The 18,423-nt window shown below is 38.8% G+C and overlaps 2 protein-coding genes across 3 annotated transcripts; both read left to right on the top strand.

The window, feature by feature from the left end:
- The first annotated feature begins 466 nt into the window (after nt 1-466).
- Nucleotides 467-4,961, top strand: adprm (ADP-ribose/CDP-alcohol diphosphatase, manganese dependent). The gene is made up of 3 exons (XM_039653856.2): nt 467-1,184; nt 3,599-3,718; nt 4,324-4,961. Exons 1-3 carry the CDS (start codon nt 614-616, stop codon nt 4,611-4,613), a joined length of 981 nt encoding a protein of 326 aa, XP_039509790.2. The 5' UTR covers nt 467-613; the 3' UTR covers nt 4,614-4,961.
- Nucleotides 4,962-6,106: 1,145 nt separating this feature from the next.
- map2k4b (mitogen-activated protein kinase kinase 4b) lies at nt 6,107-17,769 on the top strand. Of its 2 annotated transcripts, XM_039653703.2 has the most exons (13): nt 6,108-6,501; nt 7,583-7,618; nt 7,719-7,751; nt 8,950-9,052; nt 9,328-9,502; nt 11,250-11,369; nt 11,453-11,572; nt 12,242-12,293; nt 12,385-12,512; nt 14,406-14,483; nt 14,556-14,704; nt 14,804-14,849; nt 15,330-17,769. In XM_039653703.2, the coding sequence occupies exons 1-13, from the start codon at nt 6,390-6,392 to the stop codon at nt 15,441-15,443; spliced, it is 1,266 nt and encodes a 421-aa protein (XP_039509637.2). In that variant the 5' UTR covers nt 6,108-6,389; the 3' UTR covers nt 15,444-17,769. The 2 variants fall into 2 exon arrangements, with proteins under 2 accessions (XP_039509638.2, XP_039509637.2); XM_039653704.2 differs by lacking the exon at nt 7,719-7,751 and having other exon boundaries at nt 6,107-6,501.
- Nucleotides 17,770-18,423: the final 654 nt, after the last annotated feature.

The following is an 18,423-nucleotide window of genomic DNA, read 5'->3' as shown; positions in this document are numbered from 1 at the left end:
AGAAAACAGTTACAAACTGAAAAAGGAAGTGCTTCTGGACCAGTGCTGTTTACATACATAGTTATAACTATAAATTATGCATAATCACATGCTAAACCAAATCATATAGGCTAGTAGGCTAAATAGTGAAGTCCCCCTGTGGTGAAAATACAGCTTTCGAAGGTGTTTATGTGTTATGTGGTGCTTTTAATATGCTTTAAATTCATAAGTGGACAGCATTGCTGAATGGGGCGGGGCTCATTTGCATATCAGTTGAACCATGCTGTCGGGTTTCATATTTTAAGACATAATAATTATTTTCAAGGAAAAAACGGTTAAATATGTCAATTTGGTGATCAAAGATGAGTTTTAAGGGAAATAATTATTGCAAAAGGGATTTTAATATTACTGTCAGTCTTATGTTTTGATGTTTGCTCGAGTTTTACACCGAACGCGAGGCGTTGGCAACCCTGTATGACCCCCCTACACACACTCTCTGAGATGGTATGTTCCACGAACTGTCAACTCAAGGCCAATCTTTCACTGTCATCATTATTACATGACAAACTCTTACTATACTCTGAACTGGCAGCGTGTAAACCACCACACGCGTTCCTGATCGGTTTCTCGGGAGATGGAGGATCGCGCGCGAGCGTTGTTTTCTTTCGGGATAATCGCGGACGTCCAGTTCGCAGATATAGATGATGGGACAAACTATCGGAAGACCAGAAGACGCTTCTACAGGAACAGCGTCGCATTGCTTCGGGACGCGGTGCGGCACTGGGAGGAGACGCGCGTCAACTGCGTCATTCAGCTCGGAGATGCTATCGACGGACACAACAAGAGCCGCGACGCGTCGGAACGAGCGCTAGACACGGTGATGGCTGAGTTCGAGAAGAGTTCGGTGGACGTGCATCATGTGTGGGGGAACCACGAGTTCTACAACTTCAGCAGGGAAACTCTAATGGCCTCTCCGCTGAACAGCGCGGGGAAAGCCGGAGCCGGAAGTGACCGAGCCGAAAGTGACCTCATCGCGGACGACATTTACGCGTATGAGTTTAGCCCCGCCCCCAGGTTTCGATTCGTGCTTCTGGACGCGTACGACGCGAGCGTCATCGGGAGAGACGCGAGCAGTGAGAAGCATCAGCAGGCCATGAAGCTGCTGCAGAAACACAACAGCAACGCGGACCTCAACACGCCGCCAGGTGCTGACCCCTAACCTCTGACCCCGTCCTAAACATCAGAAGCCTGAATTAGAGTTTTTTCTTTGTATAAAGAAAAATGTATTTGTGTAAAGAAAAACAAACATATTATTGTCCAAAATATTATTTGGATAATATTTAGACCGCAACCAGCCGCCAGGTGCTTACCACTGACCTCTGACCCCCGTCCTAAACTTCTGAAGCCTGATTTATAGTTTTTTTCTATGTAGGCTGTTAAAAAAAAAAAAAAAACATAAAAAACATGAATGTTTGGAAAATATTTTGCTTCATTCATTCCCCAGCTACAGTTGCTTATTAACAAGATCCTAACTTACTTTAAACAAGTAAAATTTACAAAAATGAGCAATACTTCTACATCTACATTCAACATTTACTAATTCTTTATTAAAATCAAAGCTTGTATTAGTTAATATTGTTACTGCTCTGTGAACTAACATGAACAAACAATGAACAGCTGGATTATTATTAACCAGCATTAACAAAGATTAATAAATACTGTAACAAATGTATTGCTCATTGTTAGTTCATGTTAGTTAATACATTAAGTGATGTTAACTAATGAACCTTATTGTAAAGTGTTACCTATACTATATACATTCGAATATATAATTCAAATGTACACTCAAATGATATGAAAACAAATGATATGATATGTGTACATGCATGTTTTTACATCTTGCTCATATTCAAATATAGCATATCTGTAACAGCGAAGCAGATTTATACACAACAGACTAAACTAACCCGTATCCTAACTAACCTGTGTTCTAAACTAACCCGTGTCCTAAACTAACCTGTGTCCTAAACTAACCCGTGTCTAACTAACCCATGTCCTAAACTAACCCGTCTCCTAACTAACCTGTGTCCTAAACTAACCCGTTTCCTAACTAATCCATGTCCTAAACTAACCCTATCCTAACTAACCCGTGTCCTAAACTAACCCGTCTCCTAACTAACCTGTGTCCTAAACCAACCCGTGTCCTAAACTAACCCGTGTCCTAACTAACCCGTATCTAACTAACCCATGTCCTAAACTAACCCGTCTCCTAACTAACCTGTGTCCTAAACTAACCCGTTTCCTAACTAACCTGTGTCCTAAACTAACCCGTTTCCTAACTAATCCATGTCCTAAACTAACCCTATCCTAACTAACCCGTGTCCTAAACTAACCCGTCTCCTAACTAACCTGTGTCCTAAACCAACCCGTGTCCTAAACTAATCCATGTCCTAAACTAACCCTATCCTAACTAACCCGTGTCCTAAACTAACCCGTCTCCTAACTAACCTGTGTCCTAAACCAACCCGTGTCCTAAACTAACCCGTGTCCTAACTAACCCGTGTCTAACTAACCCATGTCCTAAACTAACCCGTCTCCTAACTAACCTGTGTCCTAAACCAACCCGTGTCCTAAACTAACCTGTGTCCTAACTAACGTATGTCCTAATTAACCTGTGTCCTAAACTAACCTGTATCCTAACTAACCAGTGTCCTAAACTAACCCGTGTTCAAAACTAACATGTGTCCTAACTAACCCATATCCTAACTAACCCGTGTCCTAAACTAACCTGTCTCCTAACTAACCTGTGTCCTAAACTATTTTTATGTATTTATTTAACCTTTATTTATCCAGGAAAACTGTTTAAGAACCACTTCTCATTTACAAACTAATATGTGTCATATACTAACATGTCTCCTTACTAACCCGTGTCCTAAACTAACCCGTATCCTAACTAACCCATGTCCTAAACTAACCCGTATCCTAACTAACCCATGTCCTAAACTAACCCATGTCCTAAACTAACCAGTATAATAACTAACCCGTGTCCTAAACTAACCTGTATCCTAATTAACCCGTGTCCTAAACTTACCCGTATCCTAAACTAACCCGTATCCTAACTAACCCATGTCCTAAACTAACCCGTATCCTAACTAACCCGTATCCTAACTAACCCATGTCCTAAACTAACCCGTGTCCTAAACTAACCAGTATAATAACTAACCCATGTCCTAAACTAACCCGTGTCCTAAACTAACCAGTATAATAACTAACCCGTGTCCTAAACTAACCTGTATCCTGAGTAACCCGTGTCCTAAAAGCGCGCTTTCAACTCAAAAAAGTAAGTGTTCAGTCTGTGCTGCTTTAAAATGTTAAGTTGAATCAACTTGAAATGTAAAGTTGTATTAGTGACAGCTTGGATATTTGAGGTATCGTTAAATCCAGTAAAGTTATTTTAACACTAATTGTAACAATAATGTTTTTTACATAACATGACCAGCCTTATCATGCAAGGCATGTAGATTAATAACAATAATCATGTGTAATGTATATAGTGGACATGTGACACATGTGCTTGGGGATTAATCCTGATGCGTGTTGTTCATGTGTCCTCCTGCAGTGTGTGGGCTGGAACAGAGGTTTGTGAAGTTCAATGGAGGCTTCAGTGCGGAGCAGCTTCAGTGGCTCGACCGAGTCTTGACCCTCGCGGACCAGAGGCAGGAGAGAGTCACGCTCTTCAGTGAGTATATATCTGTATCTATATATCCCTCAGCCACGGATGGGGTTACAATTGTTGCATAATTCCAAATAAATAGATTGAGATTAACAAACGTGCTATGATTGGTCTGCTCAATGTGGCTGTTATATGATTGGCTTGAGGAGACGGTGGGTGGAGTCCTCTAGAAGTGTGTCACAGTCCACAGATGCGCGCAGGGATTTACAAATGCACAGAAAGCGGTTCACAAATATGTAGTTCATGTTCACTACAACAGTTTAAACACATAAAAGAATGATTTAAACTCATTTAAACTTACATCTGATAAACACATTGTTGTGAACTTTTTCTTCTCTGTGTAGGAACTACCGTTTGCAGAGATTTCCTGGTCTCATAATTTATAAACTTTCTCAATATAAAATACTATTGTATTGGATTTAAATAAAACATTTATACAAATTTGTAATCCTACAACATTTAAATTAAATGTGCCAGTCTCATTAATGGAGTTGCCCAAGAATGTAAATTCTGTTTCATTCATGCGGCTAATCCTGTAACCCTGAGTTTGTTAAACTACCATCATGGTAAATGCTCCTGGTCTTGATGTGTGTGTGTGTGTGTGTTTGCAGGTCATCTCCCCGTTCACCCGGATGCCACGGACCCCATCTGTCTGGCCTGGAACTACGATGAGCTTCTGTCGGTCCTGCGCGCTCATAAGAGCGTGGCGATCTTCATCTCGGGACACGATCATGACGGAGGGTTCTGCACCGACGCGTCAGGCGTGCACCACATCACACTGGAGGGGGTGATCGAGACGCACCCCGAAACCAACGCCTTCGCGACGGTGTACGTGTACGAGGACCAGATGCTTCTCAAGGGCAATGGAAGAACCGCAGACAGAGTCCTCAAATATCCTTGAGAGATTACGGTCAATGAAGGATGGCATTAAAACAGCCAAACAAACGCCATCTGTATGATCATCTCAGTCTCTGCTGTTTCATTTCCTTCATAAGATGAGTTCATGTGTAAACAGCACTGTTGAGTCAACCAGTGGATCTCTGAGCGGATGGAGTGAGTGGAGGCGGGGACCGCGTATACTGAATGAGGCAAGGGTGTCGAGTTACATTCAAGATATTTTAAGGCATGAAGAATCTTTTTTCAAGGGAAAAACGTTTCAATGTGTAATTTTGGTGATTAAAGATTAATTTTAAGGGATAAAATGGTTGACTAAAGATGGACTTTAAATAAATACAAAATGCTGCACATATCAGATTTGGAATTATATTTATTGCCAAATATGTTTACACAAAGAATTATGATAACTATATATATTTATATGTATAATTTTACATGGGTATAATTAATTACATTTTTATTTCTTCTTTATATTAGTATATGTACACACATATATTTACAAACTGTTAAGTTGGATTGTTCTCTGCATTGTTATGCCAACAACAAATGAAATTGGAGAAAATAATATTAGAAACAAACATAATAAACATAATATTAGAAACAAATGTCTATATATATATATATATATATATATATATATATATATACAGTGGTGTGCATAAGTGTTTGCTAAAGTTGCCTAAAAAGAGGAATAAAAAATCATCTTTTGGATATTGATCTTAATGCCTTAATTAGAAAAATGAGGAAAACTCCAACCTTTAAGGACACCAATTTTCTTTGTGAATGAATAATGTATCATGAATAAATAAATGTTTTTCCTTAAAATACAGGGTGCATAAGTCAGGTTTTTACTCTATGGAAATTTAACATAGGGGGAATTTAACACTCTATGGGAATTTAACAGATTTTTATTTTTAAAAGCCAGTTATTTAATGGATCCTGATAAAGTTCCCTTGGCCTTTGGGATTAAAATATCCCCACATCATCATCACACACCTTCCACCACACCTAGAGATTGGCATGGGGTACTTTCCATAAGATCATCTTTCAATGCAAATCAAACCAGCTATTAGGCTAACTGAAGTAAAACCATGCCAATCTCTAGGTGTGGTGGAAGGTGTGTGATGATGTGGGGATATTTTAATTCTATTATTTTAATCCTGATATTTTAAGGGGATACTTATGCACCCTGTATTTTAAGGAAAAACATTTATTTATTTATGATACATTATTCATTCACAAAGAAAACTTGTGTCCTTAAAGGTTGGAGTTTTCCTCATTTTTCTAATTAAGGCATTAATATCAATATCCAAAAGATGATTTTTTATTCCTCTTTTTAGGCAACTTTAGCATGGGGGCCAACACTTATTCACACCACTGTATGTTTATGTTTATTTTTTTATAAAAGTTTGTTTCAACCACATTTGACACAAATTATGCCATGTTAGCTTTTGGATGATCCCTCGAGCGAGGAGTTCTCGTGCACATGGCAACCTCAAACACGCGCACGCGCACACACACACACACAGTTCTAAGCGGCGCAGTTCCAGTTTTCTACTCATCGAGCCCGTCTGTCCTGTCCCGCCTGAGGAGCTTTCGCCCCTCGTTTCTAAACTCAACCGAATGGGGTGCGGAACCCTCCACGGTTTCCTCCAGTAGTGTGTGTGTGTGTGTGTGTGTGTGTGTGTGTGTGTGTGTGTGTGTGTGTGTGTGTGTGTGTGGGTGGGTGGGTGAGAGCTGAAGAGTCGCTCTGCTGCTGCTGGAATCAAGCAGATCCACAATGGCGACTCACAGTCCCAGTAACAGCAACTCACCAACAGCCCCGTGTATCAGGAGCATCAGCGCCGCGGGACCCGTGATGCAACACACGCAACACCTGAGCAACACGCAGGGTAAGACACACACACACACACACACGACCGCACGAGCTTCAGGTGCTGGTGTGAGCTCAACTCAAGTGTTTAGGCCAGGCCTGCTCTCTGTCTCTCTCTTCCCGACGCGCCGTGTGTGTACAGTGTCACAGTGTGTGTGTGTGTGTGTGTGTGTGTGTGTGTGTGTGTGTGTGTGTGTGTTACAGTGTTTCTGGCATGTTTTAGTCCCCGTTCTTAGGCTGCTTTGCTCAGGTGAGGCTGTAGGCCTTCTCACTGACGTGTGTGTTTTGTTTTTTTGTTTTGCGGAATCATCCCTAAATGAGCTGCTCCTCTCAGTGCTGTCTATCTAGACCACTCACTAGGGTGTTGAACACGCACCTAATTCAGTACTGTAACACAATCATAATGATACCGCAATGTTACATTTATTTATTTGGCAGATCATATAATGCTACATTTATGCATTAGTGCTACATTATGCATTTGAGAGATGCTATAATGTTACTTTCATGCATTAGTGTTACATTTATGCATTTGACAGATATTATAATGTTACGTTTGTGCATTAATGACACATCTATGCTTTTGACAGATATTATGATGTTACTTTCATACATTAATGTTACATATATGCTTTTGACGGATCATACAATGCTACATTTATGTATTTGGCAGATATTATGTTACTTGCAGATGCTATATGTTACATTTACGCATTTGACAAACAATACAATGTAATGTTTATGTGTTTGGTAGATGCTGTAATGTCACAGTGATACAGTAATGTAACGCTCGATAGATAAATGCACGCAGGAGTTATACGTTACATACTAACCCAGACAGCAACACCGCGTCGGCTCGGATCCGGGCCGCAACATGTGGATTCATGGCGTATGTGGGCCGGATCTGGGCCGACACGGTGTTGTTGTCTGGGAATGAGACACACGTGAGCCTGAAGAATGATTAATAGCACTATTAATTAATTTAATATCATGTGTTTTATATCTATTAAAGGCGCGTATTTTTCCATTGAGCCGAACGTTCTGTCAGCTTCATTGATTGTTTATCATTTGTGAATTAATTCTTTTTCCTCCTCGTTCAGATTCCAACACATGCTGGAGGTGTCAGAATGAAACAGGTACACACACACACACACACACACACACATGCACACCTCATTCTTATTTACACCTTCATCATCTGCATGCGTTTTCATCATTGTTTTCCTTCTCCTGTAGGGTTTCAGATAAATCTGACTGGAGTAACCCAAAGTAAGCCGGTTTTCTGTGCTCTTGTAATCTCTCTGCGGGTTCTCTCCAGAACACACGATGATTCCCGAACGGTTTAAAGCCAGAGTTCGTTCATAAACACTGTCATCAGTTTCGTTCCTCTTCACAACACAAATGAAGATATTTTGAAGTTTTCAGTCTAATCACCCAAAACTTTTAATGCTTCAAAACCTTCATAAAGAGATGGTCAAATAAATCCATATGAATCACACACTGTAAAAAAATTATTGTTGGTTTAACTTAAAAAATGAAGTAACTTGGTTGCCTTAAAATTTTTAATTAATTGAAATGGAAAAAATTGACTCAATACAATGTAGGAGATTGATTTAATCATCAGAAACTCAAAATATTATGTTATCTGAACCACTTAAATTATTTAAGTTGATTCGACAAAAGAAAAAATGTTGTGATTACAAATCATGAACATATTTTTTTTTTACAGTGCGTGGTTTAATCTGAAGAGTAATGATCACTTAATACGATGAACAGATTTAATTTAAAGGGATGCTTCACCTCTGGAAAGATGAATGTTTATATAAAATGGGTCATTTATGTAGAAGAAATGTGAAATTATTTTTGAATTTCAAGCTACAAAACTCTTCCCGATTTCGAGTTACATTCAAGATAATTTTCGAGGAAAAAAAATTAAATGTGCCATTTTGCTGATCAAAGATGAGTTTTAAGGGATTAAATGTTTGATACAGGGGACTTTTATTTTAGTTTTTAGTTTTTACACATATAAAGACGCATACAAGCTCGGCCATATTTATTTTACCATCTCTTTTTGCGTGTGTTGAAGCGTCAGCGTTTTGGGTGAACAGACTGGAACAGAAAACTCTCAGATTTCATTTGAGTTTCGTAGATGAAGGAAAGTGTCACGGGTTTGAATGACGTGAGGGAGAGTAAATGATGACAGAATTGACATTTTTGTGTGAACTGTCGCTTTAAGACCAAAGAGAGCCATATGTGAATATAATAGTCCAGAATAATTATGACATTTTTTGAAGAAGTTGTGATTAGTGCGTGTCTAAAAGATAATAGCAAACATCACTTCTCTAATTGTTTTCAATCATCTCTCATGTTTTATTCCCACTTTAATTTCTTACTTCCTGTTAAATAAGTTTACTGTGTTTTTAAATGTAAAACATGAAACGGTGAACAACATTCTTCTCCTTCACAGGTAAACGCAAAGCACTGAAGTTAAACTTTGCCAATCCACCGGTCAAACCGACCACTCGTCTGCCCATCGTCACGCCGGCTCCTCCTTTCCAGAATCCACACATGTGAGTGCGTCACCACACACACACACACACACACACACACACACACACCTCATGCCATATGTTATGTGTTACGTATGCAGAGAACTATAAGTGATGTTGATTTCCCCGAGCTCAGCTCAGAACATCACTGTTTGAACAACTCTGCTCTGGCTCGACCAATGGTGTGAGTTTGGGGGCGGGGCTATCAGTTTGCCTAGCCAATAGCAGATGGGTTCAGGAAATCAGTTTGATAAGTCACTATTCCTGCATGTAAAAAGCTTCTCGTTGACTTTCAGAGAGCGTCTGCGCACACACAGCATTGAGTCCTCGGGGAAGCTGAAGATTTCTCCGGAACAGCACTGTGACTTCACCGCCGAGGACCTGAGGGATCTGGGAGAGATCGGGAGAGGAGCGTACGGCTCCGTCAACAACATGGTGCACAAGCCCAGCGGGCAGATCATGGCTGTCAAGGTGATGCTCTTGCACACACACTACTGTTCAGAAGTTTAAGATGTATAATGTAAATCAGCTGTTTTCTATGTGAATGTATTTATTCCTGTGATCAAAGCTGAATTAATCAGTGTCACATGATCCTTCACAAATCAATAATAAAATGAGTAAATTAATTAATGAGGGTAAAATAAATGAATACTTTTATTCATCAAGGTCGCATTAAATTGATCAAAAGTGACAGTAAAGACATGTATAGTTTCTGAACTGAAATTCATCTTTGATCACAGGAATAAGTAACTTTACTATATATACTCGCATAGAAAACAGCTGATTTACACTGGAATAATATTTCACTGTTTTTATTGTATTTTTTTATCCAAAAAAAACAACTTTTGAACGGCAGTGTTTATAACGGAGTGTCTATTTCCACCGAATGCAAACAGCCTGATTGGCAGGTGTGAGTAACTCCGCCCACCAGTGTTTGATTGACAGGAGAAACCTGTTTGAAAACAGCAGTGTTGTGGAGAAGCGTTTATCTGAAGTAAAAATGAAGAATATATTCAAAAAGTGCAAATAAAGTGGTATTTAATGGTGGGAATAAAATGTTGAAACTGTAATGTGGTAATGTGTATCTGCTTTGGAACGATGTGTATTGTGCAAAGCCTTTTACAGATAAACATGAGTTGAGGAGTTCAGTAGTTGAGTTGTTGATTTGTTGAGTTGTTGATTTGTTGAGTTGTTGATTTGTTGATTTGTTGAGTTGTTGATTTGTTGAGTTGTTGAGTTGTTGATTTGTTGATTTGTTGAGTTGTTGATTTGTTGAGTTGTTGAGTTGTTGATTTGTTGAGTTGTTGATTTGTTGAGTTGTTGATTTGGTGAGTTGTTGAGTTGTTGATTTGTTGAGTTGTTGATTTGTTGAGTTGTTGATTTGTTGATTTGTTGAGTTGTTGATTTGTTGAGTTGTTGATTTGGTGAGTTGTTGATTTGTTGAGTTGTTGAGTTGTTGATTTGTTGAGTTGTTGATTTGGTGATTTGTTGATTTGTTGAGTTGTTGAGTTGTTGATTTGTTGATTTGTTGAGTTGTTGATTTGTTGAGTTGTTGAGTTGTTGATTTGTTGAGTTGTTGATTTGTTGAGTTGTTGATTTGTTGAGTTGTTGAGTTGTTGATTTGTTGATTTGGTGATTTGTTGATTTGTTGAGTTGTTGAGTTGTTGATTTGTTGAGTTGTTGATTTGTTGAGTTGTTGATTTGGTGATTTGTTGAGTTGTTGATTTGTTGAGTTGTTGATTTGTTGATTTGTTGATTTGTTGATTTGGTGAGTTGTTGATTTGGTGAGTTGTTGATTTGTTGAGTTGTTAATTTGTTGAGTTGTTGATTTGTTGAGTTGTTGATTTGGTGATTTGTTGATTTGTTGAGTTGTTAATTTGTTGAGTTGTTGATTTGTTGAGTTGTTGATTTGGTGATTTGTTGATTTGTTGAGTTGTTAATTTGTTGAGTTGTTGATTTGGTGAGTTGTTGATTTGTTGAGTTGTTGATTTGGTGATTTGTTGAGTTGTTGAGTTGTTGATTTGGTGAGTTGTTGATTTGTTGAGTTGTTGATTTGTTGAGTTGTTGAGTTGTTGATTTGTTGAGTTGTTGATTTGTTGAGTTGTTGATTTGTAGAGTAGTTGAGTTGAGGAGTTGAGTAGAGGAGGAGTTGAGTTGAGTAGAGGAGTTGAGTAGAGGAGTTGAGTTGTTGAGTTGTTGAGTTGTTGTGTTCCCGCAGCGCATCCGCTCCACCGTGGACGAGAAGGAGCAGAAGCAGCTGCTCATGGATCTGGATGTGGTGATGAGGAGCAGCGACTGCCCGTATATCGTCCAGTTCTACGGCGCTCTGTTCCGTGAGGTCAGATGATGAACACACACACACTCAATGCTCCTGTGTCGCACCTGACTGACCTGTGTGTGTGTATGTGTGTGTGTCTACAGGGCGACTGCTGGATCTGCATGGAACTGATGTCTACCTCCCTCGACAAATTCTACAAATATGTATATTGTGCATTAGATGATGTCATTCCAGAGGAAATATTAGGCAAAATTACATTAGCAGTAAGTGAATGATTTCATACATCAACAAAAGGTTATTTATTGTTGTAGTAGTGGTAGTATTAGTCTAATGATGATAATAATAATAATAATAATTATTGATAATAAAATAAAATCCTAATAATTTATTTATTAAAGAGTGATGTCAATAATACCTTTATAGTAAAATGGAAAAAAAGTAAAAAATAATAGTGATTTATGAGTCTTTAATATTTATTTAATGATAACCATATTTTCTCACAGTGAAATATTCCAATGTATAATACATTTATTATTTTTATTATTATTAATCGTTATTATAAAAGATGATGGTAGTTGTAATAATAATGCTATATTACTATAAACAATATTAATGATAATTATGCTGATTTTACAATACAATTTAGAATGTGTTTCTAATTTTTAATGATATCAAAAAGTATTTGTGTGTGTGTGTGTATATATATATATATATATATATATATCATTTGAAATATTTAAAATGTACTGTATAAAAAATCGTTCATTATTTATAAAACAATTATTAGCATAATACATTATATTACAGTTATTAATAATAAAAATCCTAATAGCAATAATTGTTATAATAACTTAAACATTTCCATCATTTTGTGATTAATAAGTTATAATATTCATCCTAATTATTATTGAAGTGAAGTCTTGTGTGTGCAGACTGTGAAAGCACTGAATCACTTGAAAGAAAACTTGAAGATCATCCACAGAGGTGAGTTTCCAAGCTGAATTTAATTACAGCATTGAATGACTTGAGTTTGTTTCGTGACGCTGGAGTGAGTGAAGGCTGGGCTTGTTTTCAGACATCAAACCCTCCAACATTCTCCTGGACAGAAACGGAAACATTAAACTGTGTGATTTCGGCATCAGCGGACAGCTGGTCGACTCCATCGCCAAGACCAGAGACGCCGGCTGTCGACCGTACATGGCTGTGAGTGACTGCTCTCTGATGATGATGATGATGACAAGTTTACTGGTGATGGTGATGATGATGTATGTGGTGGTTATGATGATGAATGTGATGATGATGATGTGAATGTGGTTGTGATGATGAATGTGATGGTAATTATGAATGTGGTGGTGATGATGAATGTGATGGGGATGATGATGATGAATGTGGTTGTGATGAATGTGATGGTGAATGTGGTGGTGGTGATGATGTTGTATGTGATGATGATGATGATGAATGTGATGGTGAAGATGAATGTGGTGGTGATGATGAATGTGATGGTGAATATGGTGAAGATGAATGTGGTGGTGATGATTATGAATGTGATGATGATAATTGTGGTGGAGATGATGAATGTGATGGTGATGATGAATGTGGTGGTGATGATGAATATGATGATGATGATGAATGTGATGGTGAATATGGTGATGATGAATGTGGTGGTGATGATTATGAATGTGATGATGAATGTCGTGGTGATGATGATGAATGTGATGGGGATGATGATGAATGTGGTGATGATGACGACGATGTGAATGTGGTTGTGATGATGAATGTGATGGTAATGATGAATGTGATGGTGATGATGCAGGCCTCCAGACTAACTTTTTGCCTTTGTTGCACTGGTGCGCCTAACTTTTTTATTTTGGTGCACTCAATTTTTTTCTCATCTTGCGTCACCTTTAACGCCACAATTTCAAGGTCACCTTTTTATCACGCTCCATATATTCATATATATATTATGTAAATGCTTTTAAAAAAAGAATAAGATGTAGTTGTTTTTTTAAGCACAATTACACTGTATATAAAAATATAAATCTTTAAAAAAAATGAAAATGCTGTTTTTACATTGTTCAAGTTAGGGCAGGGTATTGACACCAATTTCACAATTCGATTCAATATTGATTATTTTAGATATCAGGTACAATACATGGCAAATTTTCTCAAGGAAAACAAATCTCAAGTAATGCTGTAAACTGGGAGTCAGTTGTAGCCCACTATACTTCATTAGCCTACTATACTATTGAAGGTAAACATTACCTGATTTGTACACAAACACTTTTGTGAATGTGATGGTGTTGAAGAATGTGATGGTGATAATGATGAATGTGATGGTGATGATTATGAATGTGATGGTGATGATGATGAATGTGATGGGGATGATTATGAATGTGATGGTGATGATAAATGTGATGGTGATTATGAACGTGATGGTGATGATGAATGTGATGATGAATGTGATGGGGATGATTATGAATGTGATGATGATGATGAAGAATGTGATGGTGATGGGATGAATGTGATGTGGATGATGAATGTGATCGGGATGAATGTGATGGTGATGATGATGAATGAGATGGTGATGATGATGATGATGAATGTGATGGTGATGATGAATGTGATCGTTATAATGATGATGAATGTGATGGTGATGATGTTGATGAATGCGATGGTGTTGATGAATGTGTTGGTGATTATGATGAATGTGGTGATGATGATGACTGTGATGGTGATGATGAATGTGATGGTGATGATGATGAATGTGGTGATGATGATGTTGATGAATGCGATGGTGTTGATGAATGTGTTGATGATGATGAATGTGGTGATGATGATGATGATGATGAATGTGATGGTGATGATGATGATGAATGTGATGGTGATGATGATGAATGTGGTGATGATGATGAATGTGATGGTGATGATGAATGTGATGGTGATGATGATGAATGTGATGGTGATGATGATGAATGTGATGGTGATGATGAATGTGATGGTGATGATGATGAATGTGATGGTGATGATGATGAATGTGATGGTGATGATGATGAATGTGATGATGATGATGAAGAAGATGTGTTGTGGTGTTTTCAGCCGGAGCGGATCGACCCCAGCGCCTCCAGACAGGGTTACGATGTTCGCTCAGACGTCTGGAGTTTGGGAATCACGTTGGTACGTCTCCACTCACTCTCTTCAGGTCTTGATGATGTAAGAGTGTGTGACACGGGTGTGTGTGTGTTGCAGTACGAGCTGGCGACGGGACGCTTCCCCTACCCCCGCTGGAACAGTGTGTTTGATCAGCTGACTCAGGTGGTGAAGGGAGACCCTCCACAGCTCAGCAGCTCCGAGGAACGCCAGTTTTCTCCCAAATTCATCCAGTTCGTCAATCTATGGTGAGCTTCCAAACATGGGATTGATGTGATCACCTCATGTGACTTGCTGTGTGATCATGTGACACGTCTGTTTGATCACGTGCCTCTGCCTTCCTACAGCCTTACGAAGGACGAGTCAAAAAGGCCAAAGTACAGAGAACTGCTGGTACGTCAATCCTGCCGGAGCTTTTCAACCTTTATGTTGTGCTTCACAATGAAAACATTTAAAAATACTCGTTTACAATTATATATTTTTATGGATGCACTACTTGGATTATTGGTCAGCATTTTTTTTTTATTGAATATTTAATTGAACATGCTAATTTCCCTATTTTTTACACGTAGATGACCTTTTCTGCTTACATAGTTCATCTTCAAGAACACTAAAATTGAATAACACTGTTGTACTTGTAGTGATTCTAGTTTTTCAATTTAGTTGTTTAACAAAAAAATTACTTCAACATCGACAGTGTTACTGAACTGAATAATGAGCTTCAGAATTTTTCATATTCAATGAAGTGTGCATCAGTGATTCTGTTTATCACTGTGAACCTGTAGAAATAAAGCGGACACTGTTGGTCGTAGCCTGGAGATAGTGATGTAGGACTGTAATATGGATGTGTGTGTGTGTGTGTGTGTCCTGCAGAAGCATCCGTTCATCCTGATGTACGAGGAGCGAGTGGTGGACGTGGCGTTGTACGTGTGTAAGATCCTGGATCAGATGCCAGTGTCTCCCAGTTCTCCCATGTATGTTGACTGATGGTGAGCGGTCTGTAAGTCGCACGGCCCGGTCACCATGTGGTGTTCATACAGCATCAGCCCGTAACCGGCCCACATTTCACCGCGTTTCCCACGTCACGCCCGGCCTCGGCGCTCGCTCTCTGCCGCCAGTCACGTCAGCCATCCGAACACTCGCCTCGCTCTCCAGAGCAAACACTCTCAAATCAAGAGATTGCTTTAAAAATGGGCTTTGTGCTTAAAACAAAAACAATGATCTGCCAGCGGCGTCAGAAAAAAATCATCTTGTTTTCCCTTTGGATGAAGATTATTATTCTGACTCCATTGGCTGATTTTGTTTAAAGCACAAACTCGAAAACAAGACTTAATATCTTGTGTAATTTCCCTTCTCCAGTAAATGCGTCTCGATTTAAGAATGTTTGTGCGGAGGAAGAACATCATCGTCTTCGGTCTGGAGGCGTCGCGGAGTCGGAGAGCGAGCGCTGAACGCAGGGTTTGTGCTCATGTGTGAAATGAGAGTCTTGGTTAAGGGTCTGAGTATTTCACATGGTTTATGTGCGTGAACACATGATTGAAAGTCCCAAAACATTTCGTGCAATAAGAACTGGCTCTCATTTAAAAGCCATTTACATCACGGTGTGTAAACAAGCTTCAGATTCAGCAAAACAGCCTTTCTGTGTGTGTGTGTGTGTGTGTGTGTGTGTGAAATCATTTCGGAATATTAACAAGCAAAACTTGAATTTGCTCATTAAAGAAGACAAAGACCATCAGATCAAGCGTAATAGTTGCTGATGTAGATGTCACCATCCCAGTGTTTGTCTTCATGTGTGTTTGAACGTCTACATCTCGTCACTCTATTTAAAGAATTGCTATGTAACGGTCTTGTTCTGCATCAAAGAAATGTTAAAGTAGCTTTACTTGCTCAATATGCAATATACCGTGGCGAGGCGTCTCGTGTTGGATCTCGTGTCGTCCACTGGAAATCTGTTTCTTCACTCACACACTTTTCTCTGAGGCTCGTCCTCGATGATAGATCCGGCATGACGGTTTACGACCCGCCTCACGTAATTCATCCACAGGTCACTTATTTTAAAAGATGTCCAGCGGTTATCAAACATCTTGATTGTATAATAATACAGCACCGGATAGTGTTCGGAGAGCTTTGAATCGCCACGTCACGTGACTCTTTAAAGAGTCCAAATCCTCCTTAACTCAGTCCAAGAAATCACAGTGCCACTCCAGAATGTTTAATGCGGAGAGTAAAATGATTGTAAGAGTGATGTGCTTTATTATATTGTATCGAGAGTGGGAAATGTGTACAGGAAAAAATGATCACTGTGAAAATATTTTACGTGTATGGTGAGAATCTGTATAAATTGTACCATGGAAATGTGCAGGGATAATGGCGTGTGTGTTCAGGTTCGGAGACATCACCCTCGTCACATGATTCACGAGGACGACGTTAATGAATATGATGTGATTGTCTGAACACAGTGATGGGTTTAATGCTATAGAATAAAACCAATACTCAGCCATTCCCTGTCCGTCTGGTTTGTGAACGCATCAAAGTGACATCATCGTGAACGTTTAATAATAAGCCTTCAAAGTCCCCCGTATGAATCGTTTTATCTTTTAAAACTCATCAAATTTATGTTTTTCCTTGAAAATAATTCTTTGTCTTAAAATATCTTGAATGTAACTCGACACCCTTGCCTCATTCTATGAATATGCAAATGAGCCCCGCCTCCACTCACTCACTCACTCACGCAGAGATCTACAAGGCGGTTTGTGACGTCAGAAACGCCAGCGATTTTGAGACTTTCTTTGGTTTAAAAGAGGAAATACTCAGCAATGCTGTCCACTTATCAACTTAAAGCAGATTAAACACATAAACAACATTAAAAGCTGGATTTTCACCACAGGGGGATTTTAACATGAGTTAATGAGAAATAACAATGAAAAGTGCTTCTACTGCATTAATTAACCTGATTACGTGCATGTCCGCTTAATAAATGCTTGATGTATATATTGCTCTTGGTTTGTGAGTTCAGTTTGAGCACACGACACTGGTGTTGGTTTCATGATGGTTTATTGAACTCTCGTTACAGTAATACAGCGGTGTAGACGAATACTGGGAGTGTTTATATTGGAACGCTGTTCAGTGGCCAAGCAATACAAAAGCTTTTTGTCATACGTATATATTTTCCCCAGGAGAAATCAAGAGCAAGAAATCAGACACACACACACACGTGAACATTAGAGCGTCAGGAGGAAGAAAACCGCAAACATAGAAAAATAAAATCTTTCAGAGGACGTGACATTCTTTACACAACTTTACACACATTTAACCCTCATTAAAAAATACTGGATGAAACTAGGGTTGTTTCTGGGCTTCCAACATCGTTACAGTTTTATAATAATCTGCATCTACAATGATGCTTAATGTGTAAAAATAGAGTCTCGTATCAAAACTGAGTCTTGAATATAAAACAGCCTGTTGTCTTTAATGCCCTTCGTGGACTTAAAGCTCAGGGTTTATTGCTTACTTCGTGTGTTTAAGAGCGATCACACACACACACACACACACACAGTCTGTACATGAAGACGAAGGCATCCGTGGTGTGGAGTATGATTAGAGACGGGAGAAAAACCAAACATCTTTGACCAGCTTTATGAAAATAAGAAAATCTATTCACAGTTTGAGCTTTTGGTGAGCTAATATTATTTATTCAGTGACTGTATTAAAGTCTCTAAACTAAAGATTAACAAACTAGTTAAGTCCCATATTTACCACAGACAAAAAGAACAATACATTTTCACAGTTGAACTTAGCCCATATATTACAGATTTCCTTTTTCACGAGTGCTGGGAATCACTCGCTGTCTGGTTGTCGGATCGTGGCTTTAGATTCATATAATGTGGATTATTTGAGAGAAACAGGGATGTTAAAACGGAAGATTATGACGGATCCATAAACTCATCACTCTGTCAGAAACTTCACC

Source organism: Pimephales promelas, chromosome 17 (assembly GCF_988280905.1).
Source record: "Pimephales promelas chromosome 17, fPimPro1.hap1.1, whole genome shotgun sequence".
Lineage (NCBI taxonomy): Eukaryota > Metazoa > Chordata > Actinopteri > Cypriniformes > Leuciscidae > Pimephales > Pimephales promelas.
Note: the sequence above shows the minus strand (reverse complement) of the source record. Positions and strands in the feature narration are given on the sequence as shown.